Source organism: Hydra vulgaris, chromosome 02 (genome assembly GCF_038396675.1).
Source record: "Hydra vulgaris chromosome 02, alternate assembly HydraT2T_AEP".
Classification (NCBI taxonomy): domain Eukaryota; kingdom Metazoa; phylum Cnidaria; class Hydrozoa; order Anthoathecata; family Hydridae; genus Hydra; species Hydra vulgaris.
In genome coordinates this window covers 35,183,567-35,210,259 of record NC_088921.1, presented here as the reverse complement: position 1 = coordinate 35,210,259, position 26,693 = coordinate 35,183,567, and the positions used below count along the sequence as shown (strand labels likewise).

Below are 26,693 nucleotides of genomic sequence, written 5' to 3'. Positions count from 1 at the left end.
TTTCAGAAATTATGAGTAAAGGGATAAAAAAACTTTAAAAAACTTGCTGGTGCCATTTATATTTTTTCTCACTGTATGTATGTATGTATGTATGTATGTATGTATGTATGTATGTATGTATGTATGTATGTATGTATGTATGTATGTATGTATGTATGTATGTATGTATGTATGTATGTATACAATATATACATGCATACACTGTATGTATGTATCGTATACATACATACATAACATATAAATGTATGTTAGGGTGTGACAGCTGCCCTCAAAATATTAAATTTTTACCCTAGAAGCCTCTTCATAATTTTAATACTGCATATTGGTTTAAAAGCATCTTTGTGAAATTTCATAAAGATTGTGCAATTTTTGTGGTAGACTTTTCAAAGTTTTCTTTTTTTATCATTTTTATCCAATATGTTTGGATTGTGGGCCAAACTATTTTATTCCTATTGAAAATCTAGTTTTTTTTAATTTGTTTTTTGTTGCACCAGGTTTTCTTTAAAGGCTAATAGTTTATGTGTTATGTGAATTATGTGGAATTTTATTTATAAATTTTATTTATCACAATATTGTGTTGATTATGTAGATGTTTTGTAAATCTTTTTTGTTAAGTAAAATTATTATAATAAAGAAAAAAAAAAAAAACTTCTGATTAGCTTATTACTATTTTTAAATGATCTTGAATTGTAACAACTCTTTTCAGAAATATATAAATATTCATACTTTTTAAGAAATATATGATATATATATATATCAATATTGTTATTGTATTTTGTAGTATAAGATAAAAGGTACACAACAAATGTATGAAATTGTTACTTATCAACAAGATACCATTAGTGTTGATATTAAATTTATGAAAAGCATGTTGTGTGATAGGGAAGCTACATCTTCTGAGATGGATAAGGTAGTTGGGTAATTCCATGTCAAATTACCCAAAATTTTAAAAAATGTCACCTTATATCTCAGATTTTACTGATTTTTATACAGTTAAGAGTACTTAGTAAAATAAAAATTCCTTGAAAATTTTGGTCTCTGACTCCAAGAAGATCCTGAAGTATGACCACTTTACTTTTAACAGATGTTGCCTAGGCCCCTCTTGTCCCCTCAGAATTACAATGTTTATTTACAGGTTTCAAGTTACATAACTTTAAAAATATTTGATTTTTTTCACCCCTGAAAATATCAAAAATATAAAAAATTAGTTTTAAGTACCTGTATTTAGCAATTTAAATGGATTTAGGCAATTTTTTATATAACTGATTTTGATGCTCAAGAAACCATTTGGCCTTGATGGTATTAAAAAAAAAATTACACATAATTCTATATTCATTGATCTTTCAAAAAATAAAAAGATTTTGATCTGCAAGTATATAGATTTGCATATATGAATAATGGGGCATGGTTCCCACTTTTTTGTAGCAGAGTATTGCAAATGAATTTTAGCTACCTTCCAGACTAGCTGGACTCTGAAAATTTTGGCATTTTGTAGTGCCAATGAGTGTGCATGTTAAATCTTATGATAGGTTTTTTCCTACTTTCCAGACAAACTGGAATTCTGAAAATTTCAGCATTCGTGTAGTCCAAATGAACATGAGTTAAAATTGTTTCCAGGGCAGATGACTAGAGGGTCCATAAGGGCACTGGGGGTCATTTTCTCAAAAAAAATATTTTTTTTGCATTTTTAATAGTAAAGATTGATTGCATTTTTAATAGCAGAGATTTGGTTTCGGATCATTCTGTATTCAAAGATCTTTCTTAAAATGTTTTAAGAAAGTACATATGTTTATACATAAGATTTTTGATTTCCAAGTATATGGATTAAAAACAGTCATCCATCTAAACTAATGATTTTAACAGAATTTTACATTGTATAACTTAAAACCTTTTGAATCGAAAAGAAAAAAGACAGAACAACATTGATCTGTCAGATAACAACAATTGAAGAATACAAACTGATGTTATCAGAGGCAATAAACAAGTTTACATCTCATTCCTACATTGCAAAATGTCAAGCAAGATACCTAAAGCAACAAAAGCAAAATGTAGCAAAAGACTGCTGTATTGTCTTAGGTGATTTTAGGTGATTTTGCAGAAAACTACATGTTTGCGATTCAAGATGAAATCCAAAGTAATCATTGGTGCCAAAGTCAATGCAAATTACACCCTGTTGCCCTCTATTTATTAAACGAAAATGACCAGCTTAAAGAAAAATCCTTTTGCTTGTCAGAAGATAATGAACATGGCATTGGTTTTGTGTATGAAGTTTAGACTCAAATAGTTAACTATTTAAAAAAAAATTATTCTAATAATTCAAAGATTCTTTATTCTTCAGATGGTTGTGCTGCACAGTATAAAAATCACAAAAACCTGTCTCCATAAAGATGACAATCTTTTTTCTACAATATCTGTCTCCATAAAGATGATTTTGACATTGATGCAGATTGGACATTTTTGCTACAAGTCATGGTAAGTCACCATGTGATGGTATTGGTGGCACTGTAAAATTAACTGCAAATACATGTCTACAAAGCCCCATAAATGACCAGATTTTCAGCTAAGTAGAACAATTCCTGGAATTAGGAGCTATCATCTATTTAACCCAGAGTCTTTAGATACTATTAACTTTAAACAAATAAGTGAAGATTTTAATATAACAGACATGTTTTCTTTTACTGTATTACTTCAAAGTATTTAATCTAACCAGTAAATTTAAATCAATACATTGAAAATTGACATTAATACATTAAATTTAGTGGATTTGTTCTGTGTATATATAATACGTTTCATTGGATTGGTATGATAAATGAAATTGACAATATTGAGCAAGATGTTATGGTTACATTTAAGCACTCGCACGGTCCTTTTAACAAACTCTTCTGACCATATAGAGCAAATGAGTGTTGGGTATTAATCACCAACATATATTGTACCATTAATGAACCTGTAACAACAACTAGACATATGTATACTTTAACCTTTGATGCATCTAAGCAAATTTTAACATAATCTTGACACTTTATGATTTTGAATTTTATTTTGTAAATAAACAAATAAAACAAAACAACTATAAACCAAAAAAATTTTTGAAAACAAAATTTTCAAAGTTATCTTTACTTTACTGAAAATGCAAAAAAATAAAATTTTTTAGAAAATAAGTGGGGTATGGCCCCAGTGCCCTGGACCATGTAGCCTTTGGTCATCTGCCCTGAAAACAATTTTAACATTCCACTACAAAAAAGTGGGAAGTGCACCATGTTATCCATATATGGAAACCATATACTTGCAGATCAAAATTTTTACATTTTTGAAAGATCAATGAATATAGAATGATAGTTAATATATATTTTTTGATATCATCAAGGCCACATGGGTTTCTTGAGCATTAAAAATAGGTATATAAAAGATTGCCTGAATTTATTTAAATTGATAATTACAGGTACTTAATAATAATTTTTTACACTTTTGATCATTTCATTAGATTCTTCATAAAATCTCTAAATAAATGTTGCAATTTTGAGGGGCAGAGGGACCTGGCCAGTATCTGCTAAAAGTAAAACTGTCATATTTCAGGATCTTCTTGGAGCTAAAGGCTAAAAATTTCAAAGAATTCTTATTTTACTAAGCACTCTCAACTGAATAAAAATCAGCAAAATCTGAGATGTATAGTGACATGACCTGGATCATTTGACATGGAATTACCCAGTCATAGAAAAGATAAAAAAAATAATCTGTAGCAAGAAGAAATGAACCCGTGTAGATGTACTTTCGAAATGATAACTCTTGAATCAGGCAGTAGCTCTTGTGAGGATGAGAATTTTGAAGAAGTTAGTACTAGAGCACAGAATAGGAAACACAAAAGAATAGTTAAATGACATATTAAACAACCCTGACCTTGTTTTCTGCAGTATCTGTAACAACATCTCATTATCCCAATATAGTGCCATTGTGGTACTTTCTTGTAGCAGCATGTTGGGGGTGAGCCTTAAAAGCTATGTTTAAAAGCAAGAACAGCCCACTGGTATAAAACAGTCATTGTACCCAACACACAAGTGAAGATCAAAGAAAATTGAATACTATTACCAAAAATCCTGGATAAAACTTATGGACATTCTTGATTCCATAGTAACAGATGACCAATTTACCTGCATTTTTGCAGTGAAACTAAAGGTTTATTTACTTGAAATAAGCAGGGTTGGGATCAAATACATTTGATCAAATAAAAATACAAATACGTCAATTCTAAATTTCCAAATACAAACTCAAATACAAATATATGCAACCTGCATTTTCCAAAATACAAATACAAATATTTTTAATTTAAGTTTAGAAAAAATATATTAATTCAAGACAAGACTAATACTAATAATAGCATAAAAACACTGGTTAACCTAGGTTATGGACCAAATTATCCCATCTTTACAAAATACAAATTATATTTTGACCCCGACCCTGGTACCAAGATCTCTTGCAGTATAACTATGCTTAAACTGATTAGTTTGTGTATTGTGGAAAAACTTATGAAAAAATAGTTAAAATAAAAGTTATAAAACTTCAAAGAAATACTTGAAACAAATTTTGAAATTTTAAAAATGTGAAGCAGCAAACTGTTGATTGAAACTTAACAGAAAACACATGAGTTATACTTTGTTTTAGAGACTAATACTATTTGCCTATTTTTGTTAAAAAAAACTTTTGGAAATGCTACTTCGCAGGTATGCTGCAGATACATTAATTGTTAGCAAAGGCCAATGACTCAGAGCAACCTTTCTCAATTTCAAATCCCAGGATGAGAACTTTTGTCTGGATTTTTAAGAAAATAATTCATTTTATTTATTAAATTTATATAACAAATTATTATCTTATTTTTCATTTAATTAAATAAATATATTTTAATATATATATTTATAAATAATAACCTGTCAGCAACAGCTAAGATTTTTCCATCAGAAGAAAACTTTAAATGGACGATTGCTGAAGCCTAAAAAATTATAAAAACTCTTAACTTTTTTTTATATACTATAAAAACCTTTGACAAATTATATTTACTTTGTTGGTAATAAAATGTTTGAGCTCAGAAGTTTGTCTATCAAACATGTAAGTTGTTCCAGTACTTGCACCAATGCAGATGAAACTACTTGATATCTCAACACAACCATACTGAAATAAATTGGAAAATGAAACTGAAAAATATAAGGCTCAAACGAACAAAAAACAGTTTTAAGTAAATCATACACAACTATCATATCTGAACTTAAAACTTTGATTTTAACTATCCTGTAATCAAATCTGAAAAATTTATTAGACTATTTGTAGAACAAAAAAATAAAGTGCTATATTTAACATATGTACAGTTTATGGTGATACGTTTATGGTGTTGGATGTTTATTCGAAAATTAAATACTTCTATAACTAGAATAAACAGTTTTTAAAACATCTGTAAAGACTGAAATTTATTCAATAATAATGCTGTTATAAAATTGTGGATTTTTAATATATAGCTAGGTGTAGATAGAGCCCCTTTTTTTTTATTATGCACCATTTTAAATTTATTTCATTTTTTACTCTGCACAATTATAGTGCTTACTTAATAGTAACTAGTTATACTAAAGGTAAAGCTACAGTTAAACAGCCTTAAAATAATTTTATTTTTTGCTTGATGTCCTCTTGTCAGTGAAGACTTAAAAAATTATTTATTGGCTTCAGTACATACATCGACTATCTTATAGCCTGCTGCTGCAAGAGACTGTGTTAATACATCAGCTGAGGGCTTGGCATAGGGCAGCAATCTTTTTTCTTTTATTATTCCAATAACTGACAAGAGAGCAAAAGCAAGAAAATAATAGTATTTTAGGCTGCTTAACTGTAGCTTTACCACTAAGTATGGAACCAAATTAATATAATATATTCCAAATATTTACAAACTTTTTAGCCAATAAATTCAAAGGCAGATCATATTTACCTTGAACTGCAAACCCTGTTTACTAGTTAACTTAATTAACTTAACTAGTACTTAACCCCTTTTATTATGCAGAATAAAAATATTTTCATATTTTAGATTTTTTTAATAAGTAACAAAAAAACAAGAGTTAATAAATAAATATTCATAGGAGTATTTTAATTTGAACCCATTTATTGACATATTTGCTACGTATTGCTTTTTATGGTATTCTAAAATTAACTAAAAATTTTTTCTAAACAAAAAAAGAGAATATTTTCAATAGATGAGCATAAGATTGAATAGAAACATAAGAAGTGTCCCATCAACATGGAGGTTCAAAAATTAGTTATTTTAGTTTATTCAATTGTTTTCAATTACTGTAAGTTTTATTTTTTAATTTTTTTTTTTGAAAACTTTTAATAATAAAATTTATATATTTTTTAACACCAAAAATTTAAGCTTTGTCAACATTAAATTAACTTTAAAAGACCGAAAACTAGACGTTTATTCTATAAAACCAAGCTCAGGTTCAAATCAAACTCGTCTATTAATTACCATTTAATCCACTAGCACCTACAAACTACCCAACAACAATTCATTAGTAACTAATAATAAACTTAATTATTTAAAATTATTCCAATCGAATATATATTATATAATTTTAATATAAATAAATTATGCAGTATTTCAACATGTATAATTTACACCTTTAACTAAGGTCTAAACTAAAGATGTTGAAATATATATTGCATAAGTATTAATATTGAAACTATATGAAATATATTCGATTGGAATATATTTGAACGATCTAGTTTATTGTTAATTATTGTTAATTAAGTTAATTATTGTTAATTAAGTTAATTATTGTTAATAAGTTAATTATTGTTAATTAAAGGCTTCGCAATTATAATATTTTCACTTTAAAGAGAAACATAAAATTTTTAGAAATATAATTTTTTTAGGAATGTATTTTTGCTGTTTTAAAATGTTTAAATAATTTGTGACAATTAAATAAAAAGAAAATTTTCAAAAAGTGTTTTGAAACAAATAAAATATTAAAGTCATAAATACTAAAATAAAATTGTAAATTAACTAATGTCTTTATTGATCAAATGTAACAGGTATACACGCTACCTGAACTTTAGTAGTTTTTTTCATAAAGGTCTGGATCTTTGATAGAGGATTAAACGATGATAGGATATGGTCATTAGCCATTTTTCTAAAACCTTTCTAGGAAAATAACACTTGTTGTATTATTATTATACGCGCCGACCAATATTAATGAATAAAAGTTTTTAACTTATTTGAGTCAATACGGCTTCCTTTTTTCCGTGACTTTTCCGGGAAAAAAAAAAAGTCACTGAAACCTTGTTCACGGAAAAGTCACGGATATATCTGTTGGACAATATCCATCAGGGTTTTTAACTGTTTAACAAGATTTTTAACTTTTAACTGTTCTTATAGGAATAAGTGGAAAAAACAAGATTGGGTACAATATAAAAAGAGTCAAAATTAGTTATACCAAACAAGATTAGGTAAAGTATGGCAAGTTAATTGATAGAAATTTTATATATGTTTTAACTTTTTGTCATATTTAAAAATGATGGAACACTTAAGGAAAGCTAAATTTAAATTTGTATTTTTATAATATATATATATATATATATATATATATATATATATATATATATATATATATATATATATATATATATATATATATATATATATATATATATAATATATATATATATATATATATATATGTATTATTAAATTTTAACATTGTAATAATAGGTTTTGAAAATGATGCATTTAATTTCGACACTGTTGCACTTATTTTTGACAGTACTAAGAATACTTTAACCCCCGGTGATAAAAACTTGGCGCAAAATAAATACAAGTATTAATAGTACAAAGAAAAAGTTTAATGAACAATAAATTTATACAGAATTATTAGCAATGTATTCATTTTTTACTTTCGGAATTGAAATGTCGTAATCGAGAGAAATGCTTTCTCACCATTACGAAGTACTGCGTCAACTTTTTTGTATTTTTTCGCACATGCCTTGAACAAGATTTTTATCAACTTTTCTTAATCAAGAATGGATTCTTTTTTGCTGATCTTCATTTACAGCTTCCCAATTGTTTTTATACACGTAGCATTTAAGGGTTGACTTGAAATCTTCTATAGGTCATAATTCTGGGACACATGCCGGATTATCAGTTTTGTTGCGTAATGGATATTTTTCTCATCAAGGTAATTAATAAAGGTCACACTTCTAGCATAGTGTGAAGTCAGGCCAGAATACATAATTACCATCACTGTGATGTTTGTTGATAAAAGTAATAAATCTTTTGATGATGCAATCATTTTTGTACACTGATTGATTAATTGCCAGTCTCGCAGGAACAATTAAATGGTTTTGAGATTCAACGAGGGGATATTGTAATCCACACAAGAATTTTTTTTTCAAATTTGCTTTTGCGCTTATACTTTACATTTTTTAGTAAATCTGAGTAAAATCCAGCGTTAGAGTTTTTATTTGTTTAAATGTAAAATAAGACTAACCATCAATGACAAATTCACGATTTCTGAATTTGCGACAAAGTTTTCCACACTTCAGCAGCAACTGCTTTAACTGTTATCAGTGTGATCAGGTATCTGTTTTTTCTTAAAATAAGAAATGCTTTTTTTGCTTTTTAATGTTTTTACAATGTAGGAATGACCACACTTGAATTTCTTTGCAACTTTTCCTGTTGAAGTTCTAGATCAAAGTTGATGAAAAGACCTTTCAGGCGATTAATGTCTCAGCAGTCATAATTTTTGGTTTTCTGTCGGATCTAGGTTTACAAAACTTTCAGTATAAGATAACTAACACTTTATAAACAAAACAACTAAAAAATTGACTGGGTAACTGAAACTTCAATAATCGACTGGGTAACTGAAACTTCAAAAAGTTTTAGCTTCTCAAAGATTGTGCCAAATTTTTGTCACCAGAGGTTAATATAAAGCAAAATAGATTCATTCTGAATTACGATTTTTTGTTTATATGCAAGCTAAACTTTAAACAAAAAATCATCAATTTAATTTAAAAATATTATTATTGCAAATTATTAAATATTAAAAATAATTGCAAATATTAAAAAAAATCATCAATTATTTAAAATATTATAATTGTAAATTATTGCGTAATAAAAAATAACAGATACAAATGTAAGTTTATTCATCATTACTTGATTCTCTTGTTAAACACGGAATCATTAATAACGTCTTTAAAATTTCTTTATTCTGGAATATAGTGAACATTTTGTGAACAAAAATGTTCACAATATATTAAAGTATAATTAAACTATTAATGCATTTTGATATAGTAGAACGATTAACTGAAGTAGATTTTTGTTCAAAAAGTCATCCACAATCATCATCAATCCAATACTTTATTAGTAATATTTTTTTGTTTCTAGAACCACCTTTTAATTGCCGTTCTATCGGCAAACCATTTTGTTGTATGTTTTAATAATTAAATAGATTGTAGTTTGTTTAAATCCAAGAATATTTTCATTTTCAGTTAGTGAATTTTTATTTAAAATAAGGTTAATTATCTTTGAACAGTTTTTATTCTTAATTGTACGATTCGGTATTGCTGTTTAAAAATATTGAAAATGATATTTACAATTTTACCATGAACTCTAATTCTTAATTAATTGAAGAGACAAATATTTTGGACAATAAGAATACTTTTGTTTTCTAGATAAAAAATACTTTGCCATTAATTTATAGTTTATGACAATTCATTATTATTGGGATATTAAAAAATATTTATTTTATTGGTCCGATTAAATACAACCCATTATTATTTAACAAAAACTTTCATTATTAATATGAAAATTTTTATTCAAAATATAGTTTTGTAAATGTGAAGCAACAGTGTTGAAATTGTATGATACAATGTCAAAATGATGTAATACAATGTCGAAATGAGGTTGGAAACCATGTAAATGCTGTTATGTTTTTTTTTGTGGCTGGATAGCCCAGCTGGTTGGAGCTTCAAGTGAAATGTCAAAACCTAGACTGTCGTGCAATATGAGTTCAGATTTAGTCACCTCCAACTCAGTGCTCGAGTAGTACTTTGGTACGTAAAATTGTTGATCAATGACGCTCCTTTGAATTAGTCTTAATGACTGTTTGTGGCTATTCCGATGCTTAGCCAACATTATCTTCGGATATAAAGTCATTGTGAAGCAAAATAAAACAACTTCAATAAATGAATAAAAATTAAAAAAATATTTTTAATTTCTTAAGAATGAGTCTTGTATTCTTAGATCTCATCTAGCACATATAGTTTCACTTTCGGAATTAAAACCGCATTGAAACATGTTTGCTACAATCCAGGTCTAAACCAAAAACATGTTGATTTTATGGGCCGTTCTCAAGTTTAAGACGTGTTTTATGAGGTTTTCAAGTCAAATTTAAATGTAATTTTCAATATAAGAGTGTATTTGTTTAAGTTTTTTTTATTAATTCACTATTTTATATTCGTGTGATTTAATTGCTGTATTCATAGCTTTTCGACAATTTTCGTTTTGTTTTTTTGTTTTTTTTGTATTGTATCTTTTAATGAATGTCTAATAAATAAAGACATCTAACTCAAAAAAATAATAAATAATATAAACTACGATCCAGGCAATTACCGGTATCATGTATAACATCTTATATCCATTATTTAAATTGTACGTAAGTGGTGGAGAAAATAATACGTTACAGTATGGTCGATCACTTAGTCCATGTTAATTTTTTGAAATAAGAACATGCTCGACTTAGTCAAGCTTGGCCTTATTTTAACAAATCAACATGGATTCATTACTAAAAAAGGGTGTGAAACATATTTATTGGAGTTGATTTACATGATGTCAAAAACATTATCTGACAAGGTATCTATAGACGTAGCATATGATTTCACACAAGAAACTAATTCAAAAACTCGAGAGATTTGGTTTCCTGAATTAAGTGAAATTGTTTTTTTTTTAATGCGGATTATTCAAAGTTTTTGAATAATCCGCATAAGCATCAAGATTATAATTAAAAGAAAAAGAAAAAAACTCAAGTACCATTTTATGCTTCATATTTTAATGTAGTTTTTATATATTGATTTTAATAAAAGTTTGAGTATGAAGTAGAAAAGGCTGTCAAAACCTATAGGTTACACAGGAAAACGCATTACAACATTTTGCTACTTCTACTACTACTACTACTACTACTACTACTACTACTACTACTACTACTACTACTACTACTACTACTACTACTACTACTACTACTACTACTACTATTACTACTACTACTACTAAAGCCAGCGCGAAGAAGAGTGTTAGCTTGATACCCCTTCCTCATTCAATGAATATTTGCTTTGAATAGAGGGAACAAAAAAACTCTAATATTTTTTTTTTAATTTTTCTTTAAAACATGTATAACTTTGAGTAAGGCTCAACAATATCATAAGCTTCGTTTTTCACTGAATATAGGTCTAGATATGCTTATAGGCGTTATGCCGATCTTACATACTGATGTTTGTTACGTTTTTTTATTATTATATATAATAATAATAAAATGTAACTTACAAGTTAAGGTTGTTCATTAAATTGGTCAATTAAAAGGCTAAACGAATATTGTAAAGTAATCCATCTGAGAAATCTAAATTGGAATTCCAGAATTGGTAAATGTACCAAGACACAGGAAGAACTCATTCAGAAATGTGGAAGCTTGCTGCTCTTTGACATTTCTTTGTATAAGCTAGAGGAGAAGATCCAATCAGATCGGCTTTGTTCCTGTAAAGGCCAAGTCGGAGGACAATCAGTTTTTTTGGACCAGAAAGAGGTTAGATAAAAAATTTTTGTAATGATTTTGAGTCATTGAGAGATTGAGTTCTCAGTTTTGAGGCACTTTTTAGCGTGATAAAACTTGGTGTCTTTTAGATACTGCTTTTGCGTGCATGTTTGAAAAGTCCAACCTTACATTTTTCAATTTTCCACACTGGTACTATTCACTAGAACTATACGTCACTTTTACATTTGACTTGGTTTGGTGCTGTTGTTGTTGTTATAGTTACTGTTGCTACATAGTTTATTTACTGCTCATCATCAAAGTTAGATTGTGTTGTTTTTTAGCTTACTGCTATTGTATGTTCAACATCTTTCAATCTTCAAAGTATTTACATTTATTGAGACACCTCCCTTAAAACCATGGCAACTAAAACCATGTTTACATTTTTTTATCATTTTTTTATTTTTTTCTTGTGTGTCAACATGTTAGATGCAAAACATTTGCTGCAAAGTTGTTTGGCAACTACTTCTCAACTTAGTAGCCGCAGTTGCTACAATGTTGAAGGTTAGACGCATTCTAGTTTTAAAAGCTTACTTTAGAGCTGATGCAATACAAAGTTTACTTTTGCTTTTGGTGCAGATTTAGAGTATACAGGCCCGGTTTTAAGCGTAGGCGACGTCGGCGACAGCCGACGGCGGCACTTTTCTAGAGCGGCATTTTCTTAATTTATTTTGTGTTTTCCCAAAAAAAAAAAAATTTTTTAATTTTTTTTTTGTAACAAGAAATTATTTTATTTTTTTTAAAAATTTCCAAGTTCTTCTACGTACTCACTCCATTTTTATAATTTAAAGTTATGGATTTTGTAGATTATAACATTTCCTATTTGTCCACAAATTTTTTGCTTAGGCGGCGTTGTATTTTACGGGAACTTTAATACATACTAATTTTTTCAAATAAATAATATAGTAATAAAAGCGTTTGTTTGTATACATGTTTTACATTTGGGATTTGGCGAAGAAGAAACAGTAAAAAAAAGTTTCTTTTTTCTTTTTCAGGGATGGATGTTAGCAAACCGCCAAATATACAAACAAACGAATTCTATTGGTTCATAAAATACGCTGACTAAGCAAATTAAAGTTCCAGAATATTCCTAAGAAACTTTCTTAAAAATTTTATTGAAGTTATTTTGAGATATCTATTGTAAATTGTTATAAAAGTGTATTATTAAACGAACTTTAACTTTGAAAAAAAAAAAAAATCATTATACCCTTTTATAAATTGAATAATATTTGTCTAACAATAATTTTTATAAGTAAGTAGTTAAAGTTTGTTTTTTCGTTTTCTTTTTCATGTATTTGAATAAACTTATTATTATTATTATTATTATTATTATTATTATTATTATTATTATTATTAAATATAAAAATTTAGGTATATGTATCAACGCTATATTTTTTTTAAGTTTAAATTCTTTAAACGATACAATATAATGGACCGTGGTAAGAGACAGCGCTTGTCTGGGTCACAATACAAGAAAATTAGGCTTCAACGTGAAGCAAATTCTGCCAAACAGAAGAATGCTTTGTTGCACTTTTTGAGCAGGTCATCAAGCGAAAAAGCACTGGCACCTATAGTAGCTTCAACTTCAAACCAAAATGAAGTTGAAATTGAAATCGAAAGCGGTGGAGAAATAGAATATGCGGATAGTGTTAGTGTTAATGAATATAGAAATTCTGGAAATGATATAACTGCTAAAGAACCAGAAAATGTTGATGAAGTGGAATTTATCTCCAATTTAAGTGAAGTTGTTGTACAGAACGTCGATGATATAGGACAAAATGAAAACAATGAAGATCAAAGTGGTGAAGACCCCAAAACCATAAAGATTTGCCTCTTAATTTTAATGATCCGGCAAAATGGCCTATAATAGATGGTAAATTTAAAGCATTGCTGATGAAGTAGGGTCCAATTCAAAAATTGCCGTCTTTATTTCCCGAAGATGAACAAGGTAGAAAATTTTCAAGCTTTCATTTTTATCGCCGAATGTCTAATGGCGATAAAATTAAACGCATTTGGTTGGTGTACTCCATTACGAAAGACAATGTATTTTGCTTTTGCTGTAAGATATTTAGTCTGAATAAATTCTCCCTGTCATCGCATGACGGCTGCCGAGATTGGAAAAATATTTCTGTTATTATTAAACGACATGAAACATCAAGTGGCCACACTACTGCATATCTAAATTGGAGAGATCTGGAGGTGAGACTTAAATCAGGGGCTACGATTGATCAAATTAATCAGAAAATAATTATATATATACGAAGGTCGTGATGAACCGATAGTATCACCAGAGCAAAACTTCAGAGTATCTTTTTTCAATCGAATATTGGACATCGCAATTCAAGCAATAAATGAAAGATTTACGCAATTATCGGAATATAACGAGTTATTTGGGTTTCTTTACAATATCGGCAGCAAACACTTTACGGATGATGAGTTATTGAAACACTGTAAGGACTTGCAGTTAGCGCTTATGTCTGATGGCCAATCTGATATCAACGGGGTCGAACTTTGGTATGAAATTAAAGCTATTGGGAGACGACTTGATACTTCCAATAGCGATCCAAAAAGTGTATTAAAATGTATTTACACATCTAATGTTGTCGAAGTATTCCCAAACCTTTCGATAGCTCTTCGCATACTACTAACGTTACCAGTCACAGTTGCTAGTGCTGAAAGAAGCTTTTCAAAGCTGAAAATAATAAAATCCTATTTCAGATCACAAATGTGTCAAGATCGTTTAGTTGGTCTAGCTACGATTTCCATCGAGAAAGAAATTGCTGATCATTTGGACATAGAAGATTTGGTTAAAGATTTCGCAGAATTAAAAGCTAGGAAAATTCACTTTTAATTACGATTTGTTTTTTATTTTTTCATGAATGGAATTTGTTTTGTTTTTTATTTTTGTATAAATTCAGTTTTTTTATTTACTTTGTTTTTGTGTAATTTTTCGTAATAAAATAAAAATATATTAAAGTTTGATTTTCAGTGTTTTTCTATTTTCCTTCAAATTGGAAATTATTGCATTTTTAATTTTTGCGGCGGCAAATTTGCATCTCGCCTACACATAGAAAACTGTTAGAACCGGGCCTGAGAGTATAGTAGCCGAGACGGTACAATTACTGACGCTGGCGATGGTGAAGTTGTTACTGGCATAAATTTTGATGATTAAAACGATAAAAACTTTTTTTTTCAAAAAGTTTCTATAAAACTTGTGGATGAAACATTTGGATTATTTTTCTGAGAAAAGCGCAAAAGAAAATTCATTAACTGTAAAACTTGAAAAAAATTATGTTAGTGTTGTGTGTTAGTGGAAATATTTTTTTGTTAACTACCATAATGTTTACTTTGGACAAAAAAAAAATATTTTTCGACTATTGCTAATTCTGACATAATAAAGTTAAAAAAAAAAGTTTGCTTGAAAATCAAAATAGGAAATTATTTGCGTGGTAATTTTCATTGAAATTAAAGTGCTTTTGAATTTTTGGTTTAATTACATACTCTGCAAAGAAATTTTGATATTTTTCGTTTTGTTTATTAAAATAACAGCTCGTTTTGTTTATTAAAATAACATAGGAGGTCTAAAAATCGCAAATATGAAGAATTTTTATTCAGTACAAACGCTTGGTACCTTTTCCGTTCCTTTAGAAAAATACTTTTAACTACACAAGTTGAAAGCAACATAAAAAAATGTAATTCTTATTTATAAGAAAATTTTTGATCCAAAAATAAAAGTTTTTTTGAATTTTAAAGAGGTTTAACTTCCTTTATTGCTCATTATTTTCTAAACTAGTTTTTAAAGGCTTGGTTCCTTTTCGCATGGCACGCCTCATAATTAAATTAATTTTACCACAGCTGAAACGTTTTGCAGTTGACAAAAATGTTCTAGTTGACTGAAACTTTTGAGAAATTTTTGAACATTGTCTTTGCATAAAACTTTTGAAGTGATTTACGCTAAACTCTTTTGACATGGTTATAAATATCTAGGGTAAGACGGGGGAAAATGAGACAGATTGCATTTATAATGATCCTAACTTCGCAGTTTATTGTTTTAATGGTTTTTAAAAGTTTAGTTGTGTTCTTAAATTATTTATTGTTAAAAAAAACATCTTGAGTCACTTTGAAAAGATGAAGAGAACGACAGCCATTTCATCTCTTGGCTATATGACAATTACGAATTTTGATGCGTTATTGTTTTAATTTTTTTCAGTGTTTTTTTATCTTAAGGAGTGGGAAAAAGTGTTATATTCAAAGTTAGTGTTTTATTATCATCTTTAGGCATTGCTCTTTCATTTCCATAAATTGATATTTCATTTCTATGACAAAATTGTTTATAGTGTAATAGATAATAGTGAAAGTCAATTAGTTAACTACATAAAAGAAATGGATTGCCTATAAGTGACATTCAACGAGTTGCCAGTATGTTGAAAAGTACAAAATAGTTCATCCATTAAATGAGTATAATGGTGTTGCAGGAAGAGATTTTTAAAGATTGTAAGTGGGTTTTTAAAGAGACATCCAGACCTTTCAATTAGAAAGCCTTAAGGGCTGTCTTTAAATTGTGTTTAAGGTTTAAACAGCAGTTCTGTGAATATTTCTTTCAATGATACAGAAGTTGTTACGTAGGGATGTTAAAATATGCGTATTTTGCCGTAAAAAAAAGTGTTGTAAAAATTAATCCGCATTTTTTTTGATTTAACAAAAGTTGAATTAGGCCAAACCAGACTGCACCTCTATTTTGGAGCTAAATGAAATCAAATTTTTTATTTATTTAAAAAAAAGGTAAACCTATAATTTGATTTATTTCGTGGTTATTTTTGTAAATAAAATATAGTGTAATTTTACATTTTAAGTCTTAGATGTTTTTCTGTGAACCACTGCTCCTAAAATAAGCAAAGGTCTTTTTTAATTCAAAGGTTCTTTTAAAACATTTATGAAACTACCAATCCTCAAAATTTGAAGTAAATCTGATGTGCTCATATTAAGTTTAGGTTTCCTCAAGCACCCAAGGTGTTTTTGTGAATTTGAAAATTTGAAGCATTGTTACCCTGAGTTCGCATATATAAAATTTCCGGATCACATGGTAGTTTTATTAAATTCCGATTGGTGCAACACATATTTTCTTATTTTGCTTTAAAACTTTGTACAGATTATTAAATTTTGTTTCGTTAAATACACAAGTTGGTTGGTCTACTGTTTAGCCTATAGTTTTAATTTTAGTGTATTTTTTATTAGATTTTTCATATTGAATATATCTACTATAAGTTGTTAAAAGAAAATTACAAGGTAAAGAAATAATTTTTACATTTTAGGCTAAAATCCTTTTTTAAAAATTTATAATTTATTAATTTTAATCTTAAAGATTTTTTTATATTTTTTAGTGATTCGTAAATCTCAAAATGCCTAAAAAAATATTATTTTTATCATCTTCAGTCTTTGTATGGTGATGTAACTTTTAATTCACAGATAACATGCCTCAAAGGACATGTTATTTTTTTATATTACAAAAATAAGTTTTCTTTTACTACCACAGCAAATATTGTTAGTGAAACATTTAGTTGTCAAACAACAAAAAATCAAATTAGACATTTAATGAACAACAGTGTTATTATATTCAAAAAGAACATCTCAAGGGATAGGTCAAAGTTTGAAAAAATTTGTTCTTTAGGACAATAGTTCCCGAAGCTGTTAATGACTTTTCTTTAACATCTACTCCAGCCTTTATTGAACTTTCTCAACCATCTAATTCTTCAGTAAATCAAAATTTGATAAATCCAAATGTTTCAGGGGTTGTGCTAACTGAAGTTCAAGTTGAAGATCCAAGAGAAGCCTATGTGACACCAATAAAAGCTAAATTAAAACGTCGTCTTACTTTATCATCACAATCACGTAGTGATGAAAGGAAAAAATATAGGGAAGCAATTTTTAAAACAAAGACCAAATTTAAACAAATGCCTATTGAAGTAAGACTTTTGAAGAAAAAAATTTGGAAAAAAAATTCGTTATTTGTAATCTTAGAAAAAAATTAAAATCTGTTAAGGTTGAAGCAGGTTTACACAACTGCAAAAGGCTGTTGTTATTATTAAAAAGACAGAGACAAAAATATCAGTAACTTAAAAAACAAAACTCTGAAATTCTACAACTTTAAGAAAAACTTGTTATTACTTCTCAAGTAATTAAATTACTTGAACATCAAAATCTTCTTCTTGAAGAGAAGATTCATAGTTTAGAATGCAATTTAATGGTTCAGAAAAAAAACAAAAAAACATATAATACAGAACTATGAGCACTTGTTTTTGATGCTGTGACTAACCTAGTATCTGCAAATTGTATTTCTTCTTTAATTCAAAGTTTTACTCAACATTTAGGTGTTACCATTAAAACTGTTTCTTGCCGCACTACTGTCGAACAAATGGTTAACTAGGTGTTATCACTGACCTCCAAACAGCAGAAAATGCTATATCTGAAAAGAATTTAACACTTGGATTTGATGGCACAATTCAGGAAGGTGTACATGCTAGCTGTATCCACCTTACTACTAAAACCGGTTGTCAAGTTGTAGCGCTAGATGAGTTAAGTGGTGGCACATCAGAGGACTACGAGCAGCATATATGTTCATAGACACCTAACTACTAAAACCGGTTGTCAAGTTGTAGTGCTAGATGAGTTAAGTGGTGGCACATAATATGACATACTAGCAGCATATATGTCAATCCATAGACAACTTAGCCAAAACTTATGCCTCTTTTCATTTAAAAGATTTTCAAGAATGTCGTCAAACTATAATTGCCAACATATCTAATACAATTTCCGATCGAGCTGTTACAAACGATGCCACAATAAAAAAAACTATTTCGTAGCGACTGCATGGCCGGAAATATTACTGTGCAACTAAATAAACTTTGGTACATGGATTGAAAAGGTGATCCTAAAGGATTTGTTTTATTTTAATTAAAAGAAGAACTTCCTAAAGGTTTACTTCCTAGATGCAGAGGAAATTGTTTGCATATTTCTTTTCATATTTGTGGAATATTAATTCAACATTATGATATTTTTAAAACATTTCTGACATCAGGTACTATTTCATGCGTTCGATTACAAGCCAGTTTATCCAATGTCTAAAAAATCCATTAAAAATCTAATCAAGATCACAAAATTTCTTTGATGAAGAGTTTGATAAAAAAGATCTTGTCTGGAAGGCTCTTGAATTCTGCCCTTAAGATGACAATAAGAAAAAAATGACTTCTTTTTGCTTGACTGCTATATCTGAAGCAATCAATAGACAATATAAGAAATACTTTAGTATGAAGCCCACAGAACAAATGGATTTTGAGACTTAGTTTGCAAGGCTACACAATATGGATGCTGAGGAAATGATTGGAATGTTTAACGCAGCACAGAAATTTGCACCTAATACAACTCTTTGTTACCAATCATCAAGACTGCGTGCCGGAAAAAACAATGTCATCAACTATTTAAACGGTCTTCCAAAACATGTTAAAGAGTCTGTGATGGAGTGGGCCATAAATTTTGCAACAAAAAAAAGAGAAATTAATCGATTAAAGATGTCTGAAGTCAATAAGGAGATGACATGCAGAGCAGAGGAAAAAAGGCAATAAAAGATACAAAAGAAAGGAAAAAAATATTAGATGAAACTTGTGGAAACGAGTTTCCAGACATTAGTAAAGCAAATTTTAATGATATTTTGGTTGTCATGTCTGGAACTGCCATAGGCAGAAATATATGCCATATTTGGTATGAAGATGAAAAAAGGTATATACAATGGGAAAATTGAAAAAATAAAGAAAAAGATACAGGATACATATGTTGTTGCTTATTGGAACAAGGAAGAAGATTATAATGATGCAATAGACTATGATATTACAAAAGTTCAACTTGCTTGTGACATTATACTTGGTGATCTCATGATGGCATGAACATCTTTAAACGGAACACTTTTATCCATAAATTTTTAAAATAATAAAGTTTAATTTTGTTTTTACATATAAAACTTTATATTTAGTTTTAAATTTTTTAATTATCCATTCAGTTTTACATTTACAACTAAATATTTGTTTAATATACTCTAAGCTTTATTTTGATGTATGATTTTTTAGTCAAAAGACAAAAATTTAGACAAATAAACATTTTTTTGCAAAAAAAAATTAAAAATTTTGGTTCAACTATTCATAGCCTCTCCATATATAAAAAATAACAACTTAAAAATCTCATAACTTTTGAAATACTTGAACTTCAGAGATAATTTTAGTATTTTTTAAAAATTCAAAATTAGAGGCATATATTTATGTAAATGACATTGTTTTGTTTTAAAATTTCAAAATTTTCTCATATTCCTATGTTATGAAAAAGTACAAGTTTGAACCTCATCAAATTTTTAACTGTGATGAATCAGGTATTACAACTGTTCATAAATCTGTTAAAGTTATAACAATAAAAGGAAAACATTGTGTTTCTTCTGTAACAAGTAGTGGACGAGGTGTAACGCCAACTGTTGTTTTAAACCGCTTACAGCTTTTTATAACATATAATGTGGTTAATGGTTATATGAGCATCCTGTAAAAAAATAACAAATGATCAACTTAGAGGTATATTCTCTAAAGATTATCATAAAGCTGCCTTTGTAGAAATTGCCTATGGCAATTTGTACATCTGGCTTTCGTACATCTTGAATTTATCTTTTGTGTCAGGATATACTTCCAGACATAATGTTTAATAATGACAAAAGCTCTAATCCCAACTTACATAAACCTGATAAAAATGATTTACAAGTTAATTCAAGCACCTTATTACCTTTGCCGTCAGGATGTTCAGAAAATATTGATTTTAATATAGTAATACCATGCTTTTCTAATATTTTAGCTATTTCAAAGATCACTTTATTACCAAGAAAAGGAGAAGAATCACAGATAATAACAACATCACATCATAGAAAATCACTATTTGAATCCTCTGAAAAATCAAAAAAGTTAAAAGAACAAAAAATAAATGGGTATTGGGAAAGGGTAATGAAAGAGTTAAAAGTTTAAGCGTTGAAAACTGAGAATGTCAATGTTTAAAATTTACAACTTGGGCTCATTCAGAATAATGTTAATTTTTGTTAATACTGCTGAAGCATTGTGTGATTTATGTGACTAGTAACAGTGTGTTTGATTATATGATTACCTAGTGACAGTTTGATTATGTATTATATTTGTTTGATTATATATTATGTATTATTATTAGCTGTATTATATTATAAAACATTTATCTTGCTAAACCTCTTAAAAATCTGTTTTGTTTATCATTATTTATTTGAATTACTTATTAAAAAAATCTCATTTTGCCACACATAGCGGGGCAAAATGAGACAGGATAGATATTGTTAATAAATGATCTCTGGTGACCAAACCACTGCAATTTTGCAACTCATATTTTGTTAGGTTATAGTAGGATGGTAGAAGATTTGAAAAATATTAGGTTTTTTTTCAAAAGTTCTTAGACGGTCTGTATTAGATAAATTAGAGCTTAAGTGTCTCATTTTGCCCCTCGTTACCCTAAATCAAATTTTTCAATGCAAATACATACAAACGGATAGATAACATATGTCAACTCCATCTACGGCTAAAATATAATATCTATACTTGGATAACTATAATTAGATTCATTGATCAGTTTTTACTTAATTATTAAACCAAAACCCATTTCCCAAGTTGAAAATTAGCTTAATTCAACCCCATAGTACTTAGTCTCCATTTTAACTCATAGCTTTATACAAAAAAGGGACACCATGTTTAAATCGCAAACTCAAGATGTGGTCTAATAAAAGTTGTTTATAATTTTCTTACTTATTTAAATCAAAGTAAAATTTAATTTGATTTATCAATTTTAAAATAATTTATCAATTTGACATGACCATTTTAAAATATATTTTAACACTAATCCTAATTCACGTTTCACTTTTGATGTTTTAATAAGATACTTTTGATGTTTTAATAAGATACTAAGGAGTATTATTTTGTTAAGTTTCTGCATCAAACATTGATTAAGTTATTTATATATTTTTCAAGCCAATATGCATCTATTTTACATTTTTACATTACATAACGTACTTAATATAAACATAACATATATATATATACAGTATTGGACAAAACATTTGCAACCAACATCGAACAATCCTAAAAAGTGTTCTTAATTTTACATGTCTTAAAAACGAAACGAACTATACTACCACAGCAAACAGTTCAGGAGTCTGGAGTCATAGCATGCCATGACATGAGCAATCAGCTGACAGGTGACAGCACACTGGCAGAATTTCGTTGACAAGTGCCATTTTGCAGCGTACAAAACAAGTGCAACTTTTTTGGTTTGTTTCATTTTCTTAAGTCTGGTCCGTGTCAACGTCACGAAAGTTTTTTAATAATTAAAAGAAGTATCCAGAAGTTTCCAGAAGCATGCAGAAGCTTCCAGAAGTTTCAAGAAGAAGCATCTGGAAGCATGCAGTCGCATCCAGAAATATCTAGAAACATTCAGAAGCATCCAGACGCATCCAGACGCATCCAGAAGCTTCCAGAAGCATCGAAAAGAAGCATCTAGAATCTCCAAAATCAGGGTTACACAGGTTCATTTTACTATATAAGAGACATGTAAATCGACATGTAATTCAGTCAGTATATGGAAGTCAATCAGTCAGTATTATCAAGACAGTTTATCGAAGTTAGTTTTATCAAAGTGTTTTATCGAAGAACATCAATACAAAAAGTGAAATACAACAAGTGTTTCGTTACATCAATACAGTCCACATCCAACCAAGACGTTGTGTTCCACAGAGTATTATTGTATCATCACAAGGTAAATGTAACACGGTAAGCCTTGAGTTGCGTGATTATTTTTATTATTTTTATGACATCAAGTGCAAAAATGGCTCCCGACAGTCTTGGATTGGAACTAAGAAAGAAAATTATTGGCGATTACGTAAGTGGAATGTCACAAAAAAGTATTTGTGATAAATATCGCGTGAAAAAATGGACCGTACCAAGACTATGTTCCAAATATCGTTCTACGGGGAAGTTGGCAGCAGATAACAAAGGTGGAAGACTGCGTTCCACCACTTCTAGAGAGGATTCTATGATCGTCAGATCCGTCAAGAAGGATCCCTGGATATCATCAGTCGAGATACAAAAGCAATTAGAGCTGCCTTTATCGGACCGAACGATCAGACGACGTGCTGTTAAAGCCGGATTGTTTTCTCGACGCCCTGCAAAGAAACTATTGATTTCATTAAAAAACCAGAAGAAAAGACTCCTGTTTGCTACATCTCATATTGACTGGAATGTGCAGAAATGGCGAACTGTCCTGTTCAGTAATGAATTGAATTTCAACATCATTGGAAGCGATGGCATTTGCCGTGTACGTCGACCGGCCGGAAAACGCCTCAATTTACGTTACTGCCATAAGACCGTGAAGCATGGTGGAGGCAATGTAATGGTCTGGGGGTGTTTTTCTGCTAACGGTCTAGGTCCAATACATCAAAACGATGGAATAATGGACCGTTTCATGTATAAAAATATCCTGAAAGATGTTATGTTACCTAATGCTGAATGGAATATGCCAATAAAATGGGTTTTTCAGCAAGACAACGATCCGAAACACACTGCAAAAGTAGTCAAGCAGTGGTTTCAAGACAACCACCTATCGGTGATGGATTGGCCGCCTCAATCTCCGGATCTCAACCCTATCGAGAACATGTGGGAGATTGTCAACCGCAGAATTAATCGTGAAGGTGTTCGTAATAAGGATCAACTGTTTGAACAAATCCAAAAGGCCTGGGCAGCGATTCCACAAAGTTTCATTGATCACCTGATCGAATCTATGCCTTGAAGATGCAAGGCTGTGATCGAAAACAAAGGATTCGCCACGAAATATTGATAGCGAAATACAGCTTGGTCAACATTTTGTCGAGTTGCACTTGTTTTGTCCAGAAGGAAATCAACTTTTTTTAATACTTTTAATTAATTTATTAATTTTCGTGTACAAATAATGAACTTTGTGATGAATAAAATTTGAAGAACTTTGTCTCTAAACAGTTACATAGTTATTTCTCTAAATTGAAAAAATGCAGCACTTTTATATAAAGAAACTAAATTACCGTTATTTGGTTGCACTCATTTTGTCCGATACTGTATATATATATATATATATATATATATATATATATATATATATATATATATATATATATATATATATATATATATATATATATATATATATATATATATATATATATATATATATATATATATATATATATATATATATATATATATATATATATATATATATATATATATATATATATATATATATATATATATATATATATATATATATATATATATATATATATATAGTTCTAAGTTAAGCAGCCTAAAATAATTTTATTTTCTAGCTTATATTTATTGGCTTCAATACATACATCGATTATCTTATAGCCTGCTGTCGCAAGGGAATGCCGCTACATCGACTGAGAGTTTGGCATAAGGCAGGGGGTCATCAGAAATATATGTCATCTTAGAGAATTTTTTTTATTTCAGTTGTAATAAAATGGAAAACTATGTAAACATGTGTTTTTATGAAGTCAACGTAACAGAGCGTAATGTTTTTATTTATTGTAATTAGTAATTAAAGAAAGAAAATTCGTGTTAATATTTGTTTAGATTTTATTTTCGTATATATATATATATCTATTTACATATATATATATATATATATATATATATATATATATATATATATATATATATATATATATATATATATATATATATATATATATTATATATATACATATATATATATATATATATATATATATATATATATATATATATATATATATATATATATATATATATATATATATTTATATATACATATATATATATATATATATATATATATATATATATATATATATATATATATGTATATATATATATATATGAAACTGGTCGCCAATTAACTATATACGTGAACGTGACAGAATTGGTGCTTTGATTAATATCGGTATAGAGTGCTCAATACAATCTGCTGTCCACGAAAAGAGGAAATCTGAAGTGTATAGGACAAGAGGGCAACTTAAGCTAATAAAAAATTATATTGAACGATATTAGGCATAAGTTTTAAAAGATTTAAAAAATCTTTGGATGGACAAAGAGTGAGGTAAGTTCCATGACACACTTTGATTAAATTTAATATATAGAATAAAAGTAATGTAACAAGATTTTTTTTTTGAGGAGGCCTACAAGAACAAACAACTGAAACAAACGTGGAAATACCCAATAAGCTACTAAATGATATTCAAACACAGAAAAAATTAATTCACTTGAAAATTTTCAATAAAAACGCCTAAATTAAGAACAAGTTTTGTTTTAAAAAATAATGAGAAGGAGGGGGGGGGACGTTTCAATTTTATGACATCCTTTTTAAGAGGGTAAAGGAAAAAAGAACAACCGGTGACAAAGGAGGGGGGGGGGGGAAATCGCACATGAACACATGTATCTTGAAATTTATTTCTTTTTTTTTCAGAATTCAGTATGTCCAGAATATATAAGGAAAGAGAAAGTTCTTTAAAAAAATACTTAAAGATAAATGTGAATGACGTTTTTAAAGTAAAAAGTATTTCTGGAACAGCTAAAGCTTAGAAAACTTTAATTATGTCTCTCAAAAGATATGTACATAAAAAGAAAAATTCTGCTAGTGAAATTGAATAATACGAAAATTTAGAATTTTCTAAGTATTTTCTAATAAAGAAGACAAAAAATCAATTGACTAATTGAAAATGACAAATACACTTTATTGTGGATTAGCCGACAGTAAGACAAGACAACTTGCATATCAATATGCATATGCTATTGCCTTCAATAGGAACAATGTAAATTATTTTTTTGAGAATTTAAAAAGTTTATTAGCGCGATACAACTTTGATCCTGAACAAGTTAAGAATACTAATTAGTCAAGGTATTACTACTGTCCATAAACTAAAAAAAAAAAAAAATAGCTTGCAAAGGTATTAAGAAAGATTATGTGCCATTAGGGAAGTATGACCAGATTGTAATTGTGTGTGTAGATGAAATGCTTTTTTAAACCATTTCCACCATTTATGATATTTCTCCATAAAACCAAAAACAAGAAGAGTGGACCTTCAGAAACAGAATTTCTACTATTCCATCTCATACATCCTAAAAACTACATCTTTTAGATCGTGGACGCCAAAAACACCAAATCAATTCAAAATTTATTATGATTGTTTTTTTTAAACATAAAAATTTTCATCACTTCATTTTATTTATTTTATTTAAGTGTGGTATGACATTTAAACATTTTATTTGCCCCGGATAATCTAAAACACTATCGCTTCGCATGTCAACAAGCCCAATTTAACGTGCCACATAAAATTTCTTTAATTGTGGAGTGAAAAATTGGGCTTGGTGACATGCAAGAAATAGTGTTTTAGATGTATTGTGATAAATAAAAACTTTAAATGACACGTCATGTTTAATTTTAAAAATTTGCGTGATTGCTTTAATTATAAATGCGCTTAATATTTAATATGATCCTATTGATCTAACTGATTTTATTACCTCTCCTAAGGATAAGGCTTAACTATTTGCAAAGTACTTTTCTTCTAATTCAACTCTTGAATCTTAGTGTCATACTCTTTTTGCCAATCCAATTAAACAAGTTAACCCGTTGTTAGACATTTAAATCACTCCGGTTTCCGTTGCTAAAGTTATTTCTCAATTAAACTTTTCTATGGCCTGCGGTCCAGACAACATTCCTGTCATAGTCTTACAAAAGTGT

General features: G+C 28.5%; 2 protein-coding genes across 3 annotated transcripts in view; one reads left to right on the top strand and one right to left on the bottom strand.

Moving 5' to 3' along the window:
- Positions 1 to 7,246, bottom strand: part of LOC101237827 (uncharacterized) — a 72,403-nt gene extending 65,157 nt beyond the window's left edge. For both annotated transcript variants that reach the window (XR_010636666.1, XM_065790716.1), the window contains exons 1-3: positions 7,079 to 7,246; positions 5,053 to 5,163; positions 4,923 to 4,984 (exon numbers count right to left, since the gene is read on the bottom strand). Coding sequence is in view for 1 of the 2 variants with exons in the window: in XM_065790716.1 (XP_065646788.1) it covers positions 4,923 to 4,984; positions 5,053 to 5,163; positions 7,079 to 7,159 (254 nt within the window). In the remaining variant the exon portion in view is untranslated. The remainder of the gene's footprint in view (positions 1 to 4,922; positions 4,985 to 5,052; positions 5,164 to 7,078) is intronic.
- Positions 7,247 to 12,963: 5,717 nt separating this feature from the next.
- LOC136076898 (uncharacterized) lies at positions 12,964 to 14,810 on the top strand. Its single transcript, XM_065790715.1, has 2 exons — positions 12,964 to 13,080; positions 13,231 to 14,810. Exon 2 carries the CDS (start codon positions 13,258 to 13,260, stop codon positions 13,693 to 13,695), a length of 438 nt encoding a protein of 145 aa, XP_065646787.1. The 5' UTR covers positions 12,964 to 13,080; positions 13,231 to 13,257; the 3' UTR covers positions 13,696 to 14,810.
- Positions 14,811 to 26,693: the final 11,883 nt, after the last annotated feature.